The 17282-nt window shown below is 35.5% G+C and overlaps 1 protein-coding gene across 7 annotated transcripts in view; it reads left to right on the top strand.

Annotated features, from left to right (window-relative positions):
* fhod1 (formin homology 2 domain containing 1) overlaps positions 1–17282 on the top strand; it is a 60383-nt gene that overhangs the window by 27956 nt on the left and 15145 nt on the right. For 3 of the 7 annotated variants that reach the window (XM_067402337.1, XM_067402336.1, XM_067402341.1), the window contains exons 4-16: positions 4588–4655; positions 6200–6305; positions 6708–6802; positions 7896–8007; positions 8678–8772; positions 8888–9031; positions 9638–9827; positions 9988–10159; positions 12195–12299; positions 14191–14283; positions 14937–14960; positions 15614–15658; positions 16628–16785. In XM_067402337.1, the coding sequence (XP_067258438.1) occupies positions 4588–4655; positions 6200–6305; positions 6708–6802; positions 7896–8007; positions 8678–8772; positions 8888–9031; positions 9638–9827; positions 9988–10159; positions 12195–12299; positions 14191–14283; positions 14937–14960; positions 15614–15658; positions 16628–16785 (1407 nt within the window). The remainder of the gene's footprint in view (positions 1–4587; positions 4656–6199; positions 6306–6707; positions 6803–7895; positions 8008–8677; positions 8773–8887; positions 9032–9637; positions 9828–9987; positions 10160–12194; positions 12300–14190; positions 14284–14936; positions 14961–15613; positions 15659–16627; positions 16786–17282) is intronic. The other 4 variants (XM_067402340.1, XM_067402338.1, XM_067402339.1 and 1 more) reach the window with 4 other exon arrangements.

Raw genomic sequence — 17282 nt, 5'->3', positions numbered from 1 at the left:
AGGAATTATTTAGTGCTCGTTGACTAAAATACAAAAAAAGTACTTCTGAAATGCAAAAGAACCTTTCTGAAGTCCCTAAACAAATGTGTTTTGGGCTTCCCATCAGGGATGTTTTATAATGTAATCTAATTGGATTAACAGTAGCTGTTGTTGTATGACTGGGCATGACAGGTTATATGAGGTAAGGAAAACCAGAAATCGTAAAACTATATAACAAATATGTCAGTCAGTCTGTTGCCTTTTTATGTAATTCTGTGTAGCTTTGTAAGATCTGAAGTGTAGTCACCTGTGGAACAAGCAGTGTTTGGCACGTTACTTTAAAAAAGGTAATTGGTTACTTGTTACTTCTCACAAATAGTAACGGAGTTAGTAACTGAATTACATCATTATAAAAGTAACTAATTACCAGGGAAAGTAACTATTGCATTACTTTCAAGTTATTTGACATATTTAAAAAAAATTAATGCCCCCAATATTAAATATAAGTCTAAGAATAAATTATTCTTGATCCGACTCGTGACTCGTGATCCGCTCTTCCTCATGACATGAAATTTCTCTGTACTGTACTATGTGTGTTGATAGCCATTAAAGAAAATGTAGTTTCATATTTGTTTAAATAGTCATATGTTATGTTTTAAATTCATTTACTTGATTATGAAAAGTGAACATCATGAGTAAGATGCATCATAAGATGCGCAATATATCGGGAGACATGGAGTGGGTCAGACATGATTTTGACCACTTCATTAAGTTTTGTTTTATAGGAAGCCTCTCTTTAAAGTGAATTTCGTTTTGTAAAAATTGTATCTTAATTTTAATCAGTGTTTCATCAATCAATTGCCTGGATTTAATAAATAAGAAGCAAATATAGCAGACTCATGGCAGGCGCGGGAACTGGAGCGTGTCTTACAGACTACAGAACCGAAAGTCAGAGGCTGCTTGCCTCGCAGACATGAGAAATATATCTATAGAAAGCTTGAAATATCTAAAAATGAAAAGAAATAGGCTACTCTGATTATGTAGCCTAATCCGAATGAAATGTGCATTCTCTCTCTAGGCACGTCCATGAGGAGTTGATGAGAGTCAGTAATGTCAACCTCATCTTTGCAGCCGACACTGATTCAGAAAACATTTACTTTATTAATAAACAATTAAAATGTCTCCTTGCTGTTTTGGTCACATTCATAATTATTACTTTTGCCGGTTCTTTATGGCAAGCTTTATGCATGCGTTTGAGTGCCTATTACATAAACGCTTATTATTATTCTCTCCAGTATTTAAGAAATTAAATTAATATAAATGTAATTAGTCAACTAATGGCTTAAATTAATAGCTACTAGTCGACTAGAAAAACTTATTTCCCATTTTTTCGATCCAGCATGTCACAAAGACATTCTGGTTTGAGCTCGCGCTCAGCTTGCATGCTCACAGACACACACATAGAGCATCGAACATTATTATCAGTTTGAAATTATATTTGAGAATGACAAACCCCAACACACACCAGAGGAAAAAAAACTTTGCAGGTCCTATGGCTAAGAGAGAGCCTACTCAGATTCAGTGAGCTCAATTATAGTAACCATTTTTTTGCCAGTAATGGTAACAGGAGAAAAAGTAATTTGTTTGATTACTCGTTACTGAAAAAAGTAATGGCGTCAGTAACGCCGTTTATTTATAACGCCGTTATTCCCATCACTGGTAACAAGTGAGTTTTGATAAAAGCTCTCAGTAAACCTTTACTTTGTTTGTTTGTTCGCTTTAGTCTCTGTTGGTTTACCCTGCATGTAAGAGCATCAGAGAACACAGATCCTTTGGTGGTTACATATTTGTGTGTCAATTTATTTTCAGAATTTCCCTGTTTTAAATCTTTCATAATATTTTGACCATCTGCCCTCACTTTTCTTGAGTCATTCTCAATCTCTCTCATGAACACAACTGTGGGAATCTACTGTGATATTCAGCCTCAGTGACGTACAGTTTTAGACTGGGAAGACTGGTTTCTGGTACCACATTTGCTGACAGTGAAATTCTTGGAAGATCTATTAGCCTGTATAATAAGAGGTTGAAAATAATGAAAGGATATATGCTTGCATGTGAAGAATTTTTCTTAGTGATATGTTGAGAGAATTTTGTTAAATATGTGTGCTACAATCTCTCCATAAAACCATTCTTCCTTCTCTTTTTTTTTTGTGTGTGTGTGACTGTGTGTGTGTGTGACTGTGTGTGTGTGTGTGACTGTGTGTGTGTGTGACTGTGTGTGTGTGTGACTGTGTGTGTGTGTGTGTCTGTGTGTGTGTGTGTGTGTGTGTGACTGTGTGTGTGTGTGTGACTGTGTGTGTGTGTGTGTGACTGTGTGTGTGTGTGTGTGACTGTGTGTGTGTGTGTGTGACTGTGTGTGTGTGTGTGACTGTGTGTGTGTGTGTGTGTGGCATATGTCATCCTGGCTGCTTGTTGTGAAATCAATCCAAGCATCAGCATAACTTTTTCATGTTTTCTTCATGAATGCCATATTATAGAGTTTGTGCTGTGTGTTTAGGGACTGTAATGTCTGTTCTTTTGACACTGAACTGTGTGTGTGTGTGACATTATCAGTAGCAAGCAGCTGTCAGTGATGGACCGCATCATTCTTCATGCTGTCATGGACTTTACCACTAAGCTCAGATGCCTGGCACACACACGCGCACACACATGCACTGTCTGTCCCCCTTTATTTGGTAATCTCTATATTTCACTCTATGTCCTTTGCGTACTTGAGTACACATACATATACACATACACAGGGATAGTAACTAAAACAGAACACATCATAGTGACAGACTTTTGGTCTTTTCGTTGTCAAAGCAGATCACCAAAACAAAACATTATTAGAAACCCATGCTTTTGCTAAAAGCCAGAAGCGCTTCATCAGACGTGCTTCATGACGTTTCATCGAAGGGATAGAATGGCCAGTAATATTTGATTCTCTTGGGACATTAACTTGGGCACAAAATGTACAAATATTCACTGTTCATGACCAGTCTGTGAATCGAGATGGTATCAGCGTTCTATAGAAACCACTTTTTATGGCTATACCAGATATTGTGGGATATACATCTGCCAAGTTAAAGTTTTATACGTTTATTAATAAATATGAACAATTTGAACTGACATTTTCAAAGTTGCACTGCTTTGGCAAACATTACAAACATTTGTTTACAAATGATGCTATTCCCAGGCATTTAGGAATGTCTGTTTATTATGCATGTCTTTTCAAATTTTCCAAAATAAATAATTAGTGTAGATGGTGAATCGGCTGGAAAATATATGAAAGGCTGTTTGTAGCATGCATTGCGTGAGTGCATCAGCTTGCGTTTGCTATTGAGGAAGATCATGTGTCTTGCTGTGCCAATTTCTTTCACTTCTCACTGCAGGCACATGCTAAACAGCTGGATTGAGAACATTCACAATGTCAGTTCAAATCCAATTATTTATCCATTTGAAATCTGATCTAAATTGACTGTCCACACTGTGTATTGCAACTTATTTATTTATTTATTTATTTATTTATTTATTTATTGTGTACGTGTATTGGCTTTGATGTCAGCATGTACGCTACCTTAGTGATCGATGTACTTTTTTTTCTTTTTTTTTTTCTTTTTTTTTTTTCTCTGTTTTCCCAGTATTTCTTTCATACAGTACCAGTCAGACTGGACACATCTGACTGTGTGCTTCTCATGATCCTAAAAACCTATTTATTTAAATGGATAAGTGCTTAAAGTTTTGTTGTTGACACATATAAATTGGGCCTAATGAAGGTCTTTACAAAACTACACCTTTTTGAAGAATGAGTTTGACCACATAATGAAGGAAAAGCAGAATTGCTCATAAAGCTGGTTGGAAAAAAATGTAGAAGGCAAAAGACGAAAGTACATAAATACATAAGCACATACATTATAAAATTCGATTTACCTTACATTCCCATACTTCTATTTGTGTTATTTCACAATTTTGATGACTGTTCTTGCTTCAAAATGTAGAAAATAATAATAATAAAGAATGAGTTGGTGTGTCTGGTAGTGGACAACAATTTTAAATGCATATCAAGAAAATAATTGTTGTTGAATGCCTTTTTTTGTGTCATGACTAACCTGTCAATCCAGTGCTATTTAGGTCTATACCAAAGGCATTTATATGACTAGAATGACTGTTTACAGGCAGTCAGTGACACCACCTCTCATTTCCTCTTAAATTCCTTTTAAAATGATAAGCTAGTGAGAGATTTCCTAAGATCTGATGCTTAATGATGCCTTGTTTTTATCAATGCAAATGGTTTACTTGTATTTACCACCACACGGTTGTGCTAAGATCTAGCTAGCGGAGTGAGTTCAGTGCCAGCTGTGGATACTGATGTCTCCGTCATACTGTAAACTTTAATCTTTATTTCAGTAGGTAAATTACGTAGGTGGTCATTTTCATTGCTGATTCTCATCTTGATGAGGTGTGTCTAAGTGCTCTTTGCATATGTGTCTCTGCAATAACAGTCTTTGCCTCTTAGATACAGGTATTGTTGCCTTTGATTGACTTATTTTTCCTTTCTCCCTATTATAGAGAAGTTGTATAACTCCCATGGCCCTGAGCTCCGGCGGTCCTTGTTTTCTTTAAAGCAACTCTTCCAGGTCAGATCATGAAACATACACACAAAATGTTTTAAAGGGAGAAAAATATGCGAATGAGATACATTAGGCTTGTGAGATGTTGCAGATATTGAGTCAGAACAGAGCAAATAAAGTATACAGTCTAATAGAGTGAACTGTATAAGTGACAATAACTTGATCTCTTCCATATATATTGTATTACAGTGGACTTTATGCGTGATCACTTCCACATTTAGCTGAAGTTGTGAGAAAATTAAGCAGAAAGTATAATCCTGAGGAAATATCCCATAACTGAACGAAGCTGTATTAATACATTCCACCTTAACATTCCAGACACACTTAGTGTCATTTTTTTTATAATATACTGAATTATATGTTTACTCTAGTACATCATTTATATATAGATCATGTATGTATAATATACTATATTATAATATAATTAGTTGTGATCGACAGTTAGAAATATGACAGATTGATGCTGTTTTCTTTGGGAGAATACTTTACCAGTTTGTGTAGAGATTTTAGCTAAAAATATCTAGGCAGTAGGCGTGCATTGAGTCCATTTGAAAAGGTTTTAGAAGCATAAGAAAGAAGGGTTCATTCAATAATTCATGGAAGACAGGTCCCAAAAAAAAAATACTGATATCCTTAAAGGGGTAACATGGATTTTTTTTTTCTATTATTAAGCAAACTTCAGAGCAAACATTCTTTCATTGTTCCATTTGTCCTGTCGACAGACTCAAGTTCCTGGGGCATACGTCAGAAACTGAACATGCATCTGTATACTATATCCGATATAGACCGCGTCAGTGATTATAATGGGTTCAATGTGCTTTTGCCTGTGGTGCGATGATGTAAAACTATTAGTTTTTGCTCTGGAGGAGGGCATATGCAGATGTATTTGCCTGTGTGATGTCACAATTCCCCCAATATCCAAACAAGCCGTTTTTGGAGTTTGGTTTTCAAAAATGTTTTGTTTATAATGAGGAGGACATGTTAAGCTTTGAAACTTGCAGAAGGTTTTAATGGAACAAAGACCTCTTATATGTCAAAAGTTCAAGAAAAATTTGATTTCTCATGTCATGGCTCCTTTAACACTACCATAAAAATACCTGTAAAGGGCATCTACTGAGTTATTGTAATTAGAGAGCATTCTGCCTTCTTTATTATTAGTTATGCAGTTTATAACCTTTAAACACACGCTCATGGTTGTAAACAGAAAAACGTACCATTGTCAAAGCATGTTTATGCAAACATACACTACCATTTGCATAAAATCTGGGGTTCGTAAGAATTTTTTTGTACTCACCAAAGCTTCATTTATGTGATCAAAAATACAGTAAATTTGCGAAACTATTATTGTAATTTAATTATTGTAATTTTTTTAATAGATTTTAATGTAATTTATTCCCGTGAGGATAAAGCTGAATTTTCAGAAGTCTTCAATGTCACATGGTTCTTAAAATCATACTGTAAATCTAACTGATCCCACACTTTTTTTTTGAATGGTATAGTGTATATCATAATTGTACACAGCAGATTTAATTCTGTTTTATATTGCACAGGATGATAAGGACTTGGTTCCAGAGTTTGTGCTCTCTGAGGGTCTGACATGTTTCATTAAAGTGGGTGCTGAGGCAGATCATAACTACCAGAACTACATCCTCAGAGGTTTGTTCTCAACACAGTGTGTTTACTGAAGCACATCAACAATGCTAAAAAAATAGTTCATGCATGTTTCTATTTATTATTTTTTTATATAAAGTTAGCAGGGTATTGATTCAGTCTTTAATCATGAACATGACATGACTACAGATCTGTGTATGTATTACCGTCCAGAGTTTCTAAAAGAAGCAGTCAATTGTAGAAGAATATGATATATTTATTATGCATGTACACCACACATCTTGACTTCAAATAGCACAAAAGACTTTTTGGCTAAGTAGGCCATTTGTTACAGGAAGTTTATACTGGATGGAATTAGACCAGCAAACAGGAAAGCTTTAGGACAAATAACTAGGTCCTTAAGGGCATGCCGGCGCTGTATGCTAAACTCTACTGTCCTGTTCCCAGCTCTCAGTCAGATCATGCTGTTTGTGGATGGAATGAACGGTGTTGTGAACCACAACGAGACGGTACAGTGGCTGTACACACTGAGTGGCAGCCTGGTGAGTGATGGCAACACAAACATGCACACCACAGCATCTGTAAATACTAACCACAATACAGTATTAGTTAGATCAGTGGCCGCATATAAATGCAGCTTGACTCTTAAATGCCACATGTCAATCAATTAATAATTTATAGATAAATGTGCAGAAGTTAAATGATATGTGAAAATAATTTGATTCCTGATGGCAGGATTACTTATTGAGCAGATGCCTATCTGCTAAATTATCCAACACAACTTACTAATACATTTCTATATCTCAAAAAGTACAGCATGAGGCTAGCAACACCAACCTCATAGGTTTGTTTCCTAGTCGCGTTGTATTAAAGAGTCTGCTAAATGTGTAAATAATAAAAAAAGGGATACACAACAGTCAATTCATCCTAAGGCAATGTAACAATAGAAAAAAATATAAGGTTGGCCAGAAACATACAAGTTAGTACAGAAATGTAGGTGTGAATCTGCACCAAAATCAAGTTTTATGATCTTCACTCTCAACCTTCACTTCTTATTATTAAAGTTAAATATTACTGTTATGGGAGAATGGTTTTCCAAGTCAACCACAGAAATGATTGGGTTACTTGATTTTGAAATGGGGCACAATAAACTGTTGTGTAACCATTTCAGGTTTGAGCATGTTTATCATAGTCTATTGAGTTTGCTTCATTACAAGTTTAAATATTTATGCATAGTTTTGGAAGCTTTTTTTAAATGTAAAGTTAGTGTGAATCTGTTGACATGAGATTTGTACACTTTTTACCGTAAAGGATTTGGTCATCTTGAGCATCAGTTTGAGGTCATGTACTTCCACGTGATGCCAAAGAAGAAGTGAAAATGAGATGAGAATGAGTAATCAAGCAACTCAAAAATAAAGACTGAACCAATCTTTGTTTTTTATAACAAACACAAAACACTAGAGATAAATTAATCTATTAATGTTGGAGATGCGCATTTATTTTATCCTTACAATTATGAGCAGCACTTGGTTGCATTAAAAAGATTGAGGTTTGATAGTGCCATCTTCTGCATGAGGACTGTAAGTGCTGCCTGTTTATTAGCCTCTCTTTCTCAATCTCTCTCTGTCTCTTCAGTCTCGGCTGGTTGTAAAGACAGCTCTGAAGTTGCTGATAGTGTTTGTGGAATACACTGAGTCCAACAGTCCACTCCTCATTCAAGCTGTCAACATTGTGGATGGAAAGAGAGGTTAAACATTTAAACATTCTCTCCTAATACTGATTCTCTGAATCCATTATGTGCTATTTAATAATTTGTGTGTGTATGTGTGTTATTATCATAAAGACTTGACAATACAATTTGCTGCTGGCCAAACTGGCAATAGCAGACTTTAACCTAAAAACATTTTAACTGGCCTATTTTTAGCATTGTATTTCAGTAGGTGACTGAAAATGATTAGACATTTAAGTTTCTTTAGAAAAAATCTTTAATAACTAACAATAATTAAATGAATTCATAACACCTATGTCTTAATATACATACTATTGTTGAAAAACACGTCACACGGTACAAAACCATTTTCTGTTTTTTTTCAACTTAAACTTCCAAAACGAGTCATTTTTTGCTGTTTCAAGTCCTCATCTGTGTTACCAGCTAGATAATGCAACATATTTAGGTCAGCAATTTTTTTTTTTTTCAGTATATCAGAAAAATTTACAATACAAGAGGTTTTTGTTTGTAAGACATAGTGAATGTAGAATACCACACTGGCCTGCTTGGTTCTGTCAGTTGGCCGAAATGCACTCACATTGTCCTTGGGCCGTCCCTATTGCTGAGCCATTATTCTTATTTGATATAAGCTACAGTGGGTATGTGTTAATTTTTGAGAAAGCATAGCCGCATACTTTGCCTGTTTCAGGTGTGAAGCCTTGGACGTACCTAATAGATATCCTGTCAGCGAAGAATGGATCGGACACAGAGCTGCTCATCTACACCATGACCCTCATCAACAAGGTACTACAACATAGATATACAGACATATAGCAATCTACAACCATGATTCACACCAGCAGTTACCAATGTTGCACCTCAGTGCTCTTGATGTGAATTTATTCCTCTGTCCTCTCAGACTCTGGCAGCACTTCCAGATCAGGACTCATTTTATGATGTGACAGACTGTTTGGAGCAGCTAGGAATGGAAGGCGTCGTCCAGAAATACATGACTAGCAGTGGCACAGAAAGTGACCTTAAACAACAGTTCACCATTTATGAAGTAAACTCTCAATGCACCTCATACACTACATATGTAATCTGTCAACTTTTCTCAAGCATATACACTACTGATTAAATGTTTGGGGTCAGTAAGATTGTTTTTTAAGAGAAAATATTTTTATGCAACAAGGAGACATTACAATGATCAGAAGTGACAGTAAAGTGTATTACAAAAGAATTCCATTTCAAATTCATGTCGTTCTTTTGAACTTTCTATTCATCAAAGAAAACTGGGGGGGAAAAATGGTTATGTTATGGTTTCTAGCACAACTGTTTTCAACACTGATATTAATAAGAAATATTTTTTGATCAGCAAGTCGGCATATTACACTGATTTCTGAAGGATCATGTGACTGAAGACTGGATTCAGCTTTGCCATCACAGGAATAAATTACATTTTAAAATGTATTGAAATAGAAAACGGTTATTTTAAATTGTAATACTATTTCACAATATTTCGGTTTTTACTGTATTTTTGATCATAAATGCAGTCTTGGTGAGCATAAGAGACTTCTTTCAAAAATATAAAAAAAATGACCCCAAACTTTTGATCGAGATTGTAACTCTAAAAATCCTGAATGATTTCTGTGTTTTGTATATTTTGTAGAATGCCCTCAGGAATGAAGATGGTGAGACAGATGAAGCGACACCTAACATCCGTAGAGACAGAAGGAAACTGAACCCCAGCGAGCAGGAGGGCAGGAGGAGCCGGCGGTCATCATCTCACAGTCTTCCAGATAATTCCTTTCGACCCGCTTCCCCAACCGTATCAGTTTCTTCTAATAGCCCTACACTAGGTATCTTCAATTCAGTCTCTGTCCTTCCCCGTTTTTCTACCTTCTGCTTTCCACTGAAGGCGTTTGGGCTGTTTCACACATCCGGTGTCTGTACATCACTGTTTCGGACGCTATAACAGGTTATATGATTCACTCTTCACTTGCACTATGTGTGTTACAGATGTGATGCGCACAGCCTCCCCTCAGCAGTCAGATTCCTCTAATTCTCCTGTTCCTGGCAGTCCTGTGTTGACCAGCCCCTCCTCTACAACCTCTGGCTCCCCAACTCCACCCCTCGCTCAGGTGACTAATGGAGCCGAGTCTGTTGTCGCCTCTGAGCCGGAACACAACTTGTGAGTATTAACAGTGCGGTGTGTCTTTATACATTCTTATACTGACATAAATAAATTGGAATGTTTTGTTTTACAATGTCTTTCATTAACCAAAATGAGCGAAAAACTGTAAATATGCCCCCAAGGCATTATAATTTTTGTCCACTGTGGGGCAGTATAACCTAAGCACTGAAGAAGACCTTTGAGCTCTGACATTGTAGGCAAGAAAATGTTGACAAAAAAGATGATAGTTAAAGTAGTTAAAATTTCTCAGATGTGAATCCAGTCTGAGAAGGATTGTCCAATGTTGTTTTTTTATATATATATATATATATATAATATTTTATTATTATTATATTTTTTTTAATACTTTTTTTATTTGAATACTTCAGCTTAAGTTCAGTTAGTTTCCAAGTTGACACTTTTCATATTTTATATTTTATTTTACTTCAGCTTTAGTTGTTAACAAAAATGATTATTAATTGTTTTAGCTTTTGTTCATAATGACACTGCTGACCCACAGGAAACAAACACTCACGCACCTTGTTATTTGACTGACAGTAGAGACTTTTACTGCCCAAACCAAACATTCCTTCTAGATTTGTTTATTCTTTGGCTGTATGGGTGTTTGTCTTGTGTGAATGATGGTGTGATGGAGATAAACACACATTCCTGCACTCAGCTTTATGTCTGCATAAAAAAGACAGCAGCAATCACTCATACTCTAATGGTAATATCTGTACAGTTTTTTATATATATATATATATATATATATATATATATATATATATATATATATATATATATATATATATATATATATAATATATATAATATAATTACTGTACAGGTATTACCAATAGAGTGTGAGTAATAGCTTGGAAACAGGAAAAGTAAGTCCTTATACATATTGCCTAATTACCTTGATTCATTTAGTTGCTCATTTGCTCAATGCAATGCATTTTATTTACTACATTCTCTGAGTCTTATGTAATTACCACGTGGCACCCAAGATGCACCACAAATTAATTACAGCCGCTCAAACGATCCACCATTCTTATTGTTTATAAGCCATTTACTGTTTACTGTACCATTTACAATTGTTTTTGCATAGAAAATATACTATTATGCTTATCCAGACAAAAAATAAAGATTTTCATTTGATTGGTAACATGAGTGAACAGCATTACTTTCGCTTAAGAGCTTGTAAATATAATATAAATTTTCATATTATCAGATGTTCAATGCAGGATTTTGCATATGGGGTATGTGAAAAATTTTGGTTGGCTGCTTTTCCCAGTTTACCCAAGTCACAATAAGACATTTCACTTTGGCCAAATGCAACACTTGAAATAGCACATTGAGTCAACAGTCCTTGCACATATATGTGGAAAGTGAATGTTTTATTTGGGAAGCTTTCTTCTCTACGTAGAGCTACAGGAATGTCTTGTAAGGTTGGACAGGATGTGTTTGGTCTTTAAGGTCCTGAACTGGGCACAATTTTGGACTGCCTATCAGCTCTGTTGATCTGAGCTAGTATTTTCCACTAAATGTTTTGCCAGTTTTATGTGATGTCACAAAGGAACATGGCCAGTCACAAGCACAGTCATTAAATCCAATAACACCGCAAATGATACAATCAGTTTAATTACCTATGGGTTTTTTTTTTTTATATGCATAGTGATAACTAAATTGCATAATATATAAATAATTATATACAATACATAAAGTTTGCCTTATTTCTGAAACATCCATGTGTCATATAATCCTATAGAGTAAGTGTTTGTAATATTTGTTTAACACTGGTGACCAGTCACTTTTGGTATACTTAATTATAACAATTCATATGCTGTTTTCCTCCTCTACTAATTCAGTGCTGCGTATTTTCTCTATGACACTGGGTGGTGTTTGGGACTGTTTTTCTCTGATTCTTGCTATTGTTTTGGTCCTGTCAACATATTAACCCTCTGTTTGTCCATGTAACCCCCATCACTGTTCCACCTTTTTCTCTCTATTTCTTCTTCCTTCTTCTCACAAATCCTTGGTTATTCACTAGGGGGCGCTCTTTTATGAGTCAGTACATAGCTCACATGGGGATTTCTAGACGGAGGTTAAAAAAGGAGAGGTCAATAACAGAGGAAACCTCAAGAATCTCCAACAGGTCTGTATCACATTTTACATCACCTGCTGCTTTTGAGCCTTTGACTAATTATTTGGTGTTTGGTGTTGAACTTGTCCTGGCTACTGATGTGATGCTGACGTTTAGAGTCCATGTTATACATGAAATAATCTGGATTTTTGATTATAGATCCAGTAAGTCAGTGAGCCAGGTTAACTTCAACTAATTCATCTCATTTCAAACTTTTCTTAACTAACAATTACATATTACACTCATGCACATGTAATATATATTTTTTTAATTTGATGACAGTTTTTTTCTCACTAGCATTAATATCTGATATTTGACAAGATACATCAGAGACAAAAGGTGATCTAGTAGACGCGTTCAACAAGAATACAGAAACAGAGTATAAATATTACATAATAGTACTCTGAACAAATGGAGATGGGGAGGTTTTTGGCAGTGGCAGAAGAGGATTATTGTAGCACACTAAAGAAGCCCTGAAAGCTGCTCTCCTGAGCAGAACTGTAGAAGAAGCCTTTCACAGTTTTCTGCTCATTGCAGCAATGTTGTCATCTGTCTGCGAAATGATAAATAGTGCTGACTCTAATGTGCAAAGTTTCTTCAGATGGATCACGCTTCATTAGATTAGCATACTGGTGTTTTAGCTGCCCAGTGCTGATAGTCATTTATTCGTTTATGAAATGATTCTGATATAATTAATAAAATTAAGAATTGAAAGCATTCGTCAACTATAATGATAATTAATTACAGATGAAGAATTTGAGAATGAGATTGCAGAAGGAAATTAAAGTGTTAGTTCACCCAAAAATTACATTTCTGTCATTAATTTCTCACCCTCGTGTCGTTCCAAACCCATAAAAACTTTGTTCATCTTCGGAACACAAATTAAGATATTTTTGATGAAATTCAAGAGGTTTTTTTTTTTTATCCTCAATAGAAAGTAACGAAATTACCACATTCATGGTCCAGAAGAGTAGTAAAGACATAGTTAAAATAGTCAATGTGACTACAGTGGTTCAACCTTAATGTTACGAAGCACTGAGAATACTTTTTGTGTGCAAAAACAAAACAAAAATAATGATTTTATTCAACAAATTTGTCTCTCCCCTGTCAGTCTCGAACCACTGTAGTCACATTGACTATTTTTACAATGTTTTTACCTTTTTTTTTTTTTTTTTTTTACCTTGAAAATGTTAATTTCATTGCTTTCTATTAAGGATGAAAAAACCTTTTGGATTTCATCAAAAAATCTTGATTTGTGTTTTGAAGATGAATGAAGGTGTGGAACGATATGAGGGAGAATAACTAATGACAGAAAAACCCTTTAATACTTGTCCATAAAGACTTTTTTGATATTATGCAGTTTTCAATGCTCATAATATTAAGAAATGTTTTGGAGCATCAAATCAGCATATTAGAATGATTTCTGAAGGATCATTAGACATTGAAGACTGCGGTAATGATGCTGAAAATTCAGCGTTGCCATCACAGGGATAAATGATATTAAAATATATTAAAATAGAAGTTATCTGAAATTATAAATGATGTTAAAAACAATGTTATGTTTCATGGTGTATATAGAAATTAACATTTACCAAGATTAATGAATGCTGTGAAGGTGTTCTTCATGCTACTGAAAGCATTAAACTTATTGTAAAGTGTTACATTTTTCTCTAAGGAGCTTTATGAGCATTGTACCCCTAAGAAAAGAAGAATATGAATGTTATCTGTTGACTTCTTCTGTTGACTGTTTTCAAATAGTGTATTTTGGAGTGAATAGAGAGAGATGTGTTTACTGGCATGCACATTCTTTTTGTGTTTTGTATATGTGTTGACCTGATTCACATGAAAATGCTCAGTCGGTGTTATAGCCTTGAGCTTGCACTAACTAACTGTCTCTCCACAGAGCGTCTTTCACAGAAACGGACTCTCCTCAGGAGATCACTGCCCAGTCAGCTGCAGAGCAACCCAGCCGGACGGAGGGAAAACGAGTCTTCAAGTAAGGAAACAACTGATGCTCTTATAGGAGGAATGAGGAGAAAGGCAGAGGAGAGAGATGTGAAAGGACCTGTAGGTGTTAGAGGAGGGAGGGTATGGGAATATTTTGCGAACAACTTGAAGGTCTTGAATGAGCTAAACTAGGATTGAATGGGGTGAGTGAACAGTGTGAGCTGTGATAAACATTTCATATGGGGAACCTGCTGCAATAACTGTGCAATTATAGGAAAATAGGTAAGTTTTTACTTTTTAATGTCTCAAAAAATATCTAAATTGGCTATTTAGTCTTCAGCCTTTTAGTTAATTGTGCTGTAAACTTATAAAAATGTCTACACTGAGAATTAGTCCTCTTGTTTTCACTCTAGTGAATAAGATCAGGTGTGTTTCTTGCTTTTATCTTCCTCCTTTTACTTGTATCAGAGCAGATTTGCTTTCTTCAGTATATATTTTTCCTGTTTTTTGTTCTACTTTTCCTTCTGTTTTTGCCATTTTACCTGACTACCTATCTTGTTTTTATTTATTTCTCTTTGTGTCTTTGTATCTCTCACTCTTCTCCTCTTTTCCCTCATAACATTTGGCACATCTCCTAATCTCATTCTCTACTTCTGTGGCGCTCAACATTCCTGCGCTTTGCTTCTCTCTCTCCTTTTACAGACAGCACCAGGCAGACAGTGTTTGGTGAGTAGCTGCAGTGTGGCCAAAGAATGTGTCTTTTGGAGGTGCTAGCACTTTAAATCATTGTGATTCTTAGTCATTTTGGGGAGACAAAGTCATAAGAAGGGAGGGCAGGAGGAAACAACTGCTGGCTGGGAATTTTAGAATAAATTGGATCGATCCGTTAAAACTGCTATCGTGATGAGACTAACCCTCGAAAAATATTCTACTAAAATTAACACTTTTAAATTGAAGTTTTAAATTTGTTATTCTACCTAGATGATGATTTTTGATATTTCAGGCATAACAGTAGTGCAGAATGTTTAGCAAAATTTAGAAGTGGGGAAAAATACCTTTTTATTGTTGTGAATGGACAATAATTCTTTCCTATCTGACTTTCTGACTTTTCCCTCCCTCATTGTCATTCTTTATTGTTGAAATTGCCAGATTTTTGTTCAAAGATTTAAAAGCTTAAATGATTAAAGTAGTTAAAAGTTTGTAAATGGTTAAAAACATCTTTTAAATTCTTAAAGGAAAAACACACTTCTAAACCAGAAGTTGAGGAATGTGCACAGTTTCTTCTTAAGGCATTTTCTATATATTGAATGAGACTTGTGCAGTGTAGCTAACTGGAATTGATATGGACGGTGTGTGTAAATTTAAGTGTTTTTCTTCAGTCCAGAGACTGTGAATAGAGACTTGCCAGTTCTGAGGAATTTAGAGTAAGTATACTGAAGCTCTGTACATTTACGGGCTCTCTTTCTGCATAGATCAGCATGCGGCCAGGTGTTTGGGGTCTAATTCAGCTGCTATGCTTAGAAACTGAGGCTGTGTGGGTTTGTGTGCTGTATGTGAATGTTAACCTTTAACTTGCCTTTTTTAAATTTATTTTTAATTTCATGTAGTGTAATTACATAGATGACAAACTTGAACAAGTTTCAATGCAGTGGCATTGGGTTTAACAATTATATTCTTTTTTTTAATTTGCTGCCTTTGTCAGCAAGACAATCAAAAATATTTTAACATTTTATGATGAATATTTCATTCATGTGAAGCGTTTCATTCTTTTACACATGCCTCAGTGTAACTGAGCTCTTACCACAATTCTTCTGATGGATCACTGTGGGGGGAGTTAATCAAACCTGATCAGCTTTGTGGATATTGAAACAAGAACTAATCACATACAGTGTTTTCTACAGGATAATATTTTGGTGGCTTGTGGTTTTGGGGTTGTAAGGGGCAAGTGGCTTAAGTGGTGGTGGTTTTTGTCACACTGGGCAGTATTTCTGTGGTGGGATGCAAGGGATTTTTAAAATGTATTTATTTATTATCCAACATTTTCTTCATGTGTCTTTTGTTTTTGTGTAAATGAAAATGTCTGATATATTGTCTCTCTGTAATATAACTGCACGGTATCAGGAAAGTGTGTATTAACCTTTGAAATAATCCTCTTTTTTGTTATTGTACTAAATAGAAGAAAACTGTGGACAAACTAAAATGGTACAGTCCATAAAGCTTAAATTTAGTATATGATTTGAACTGTTTTACTGTTTCACTGTACTGTACTCTGCAACCACTCATTTCAGAGCAGGTCTACTATATATAACTTATCCTCAGAATCAGAGCATTTGTCACCCAACCCTCCATTTACAGCTCTGTAAATGAGTGCTTCTTCTCCAATGGCTTTATAGAGACACGTTCTTGCGTTCTCTGGCTGTGTCCCAGTGGGAGAAGAAAAGGAAGTCATTTGGCTTACATGAGAGACCTTCTCTAAGCGTGAGTGTGGCGTCTACAGAAGCAGAGACGTCTACTGAAGCAGAGCAGCCGGTCTCCAGCTCAGACACCACAGGTGCTGATTCTCTGACCTTATGTTCCTTACTATGTCATACAGTAATGTCCTGTTGTTATGCTCTTTCTCTTCCTCTCCTTGTCTTTCTTTCTATTGTCGAGGTTCCAGTCATTATCCAGCGTCTTAATCTCTTTCTCCTGATCAGTGAAGCTTTACTAAACCCAAATGCATATGAGTGTGTGATGAGAGTATTTGTGGTCATTTATTCATCTGTTTGTGTGTGTGAACTGTCATGAATAACGAGCTTGTCTACACACTATATGTCAACTCCTTGAGGTTATTGCACATACTGTTAATTGCCAAGTCATGCCAAGTCTGGAATGTGCTCTGATTGGTCTAGAGCAAGTTTGCCATGATTATGTAATGTGTCCTGCTGAGATGCATAACTTTTAGCAGCGTTTCAACTGTGATGGTTTTACTGCTTATTGAAACGGCACACTACTGCTTGTCATCTGGTTTATGTCAAGCTTAGGTAGGAAGTTGCTCAACTTGATTGA

The sequence above is a fragment of the Chanodichthys erythropterus genome, chromosome 11 (genome assembly GCF_024489055.1).
Source record: "Chanodichthys erythropterus isolate Z2021 chromosome 11, ASM2448905v1, whole genome shotgun sequence".
Taxonomy (NCBI): Eukaryota; Metazoa; Chordata; class Actinopteri; order Cypriniformes; family Xenocyprididae; genus Chanodichthys; species Chanodichthys erythropterus.
Note: the sequence above shows the minus strand (reverse complement) of the source record. Positions and strands in the feature narration are given on the sequence as shown.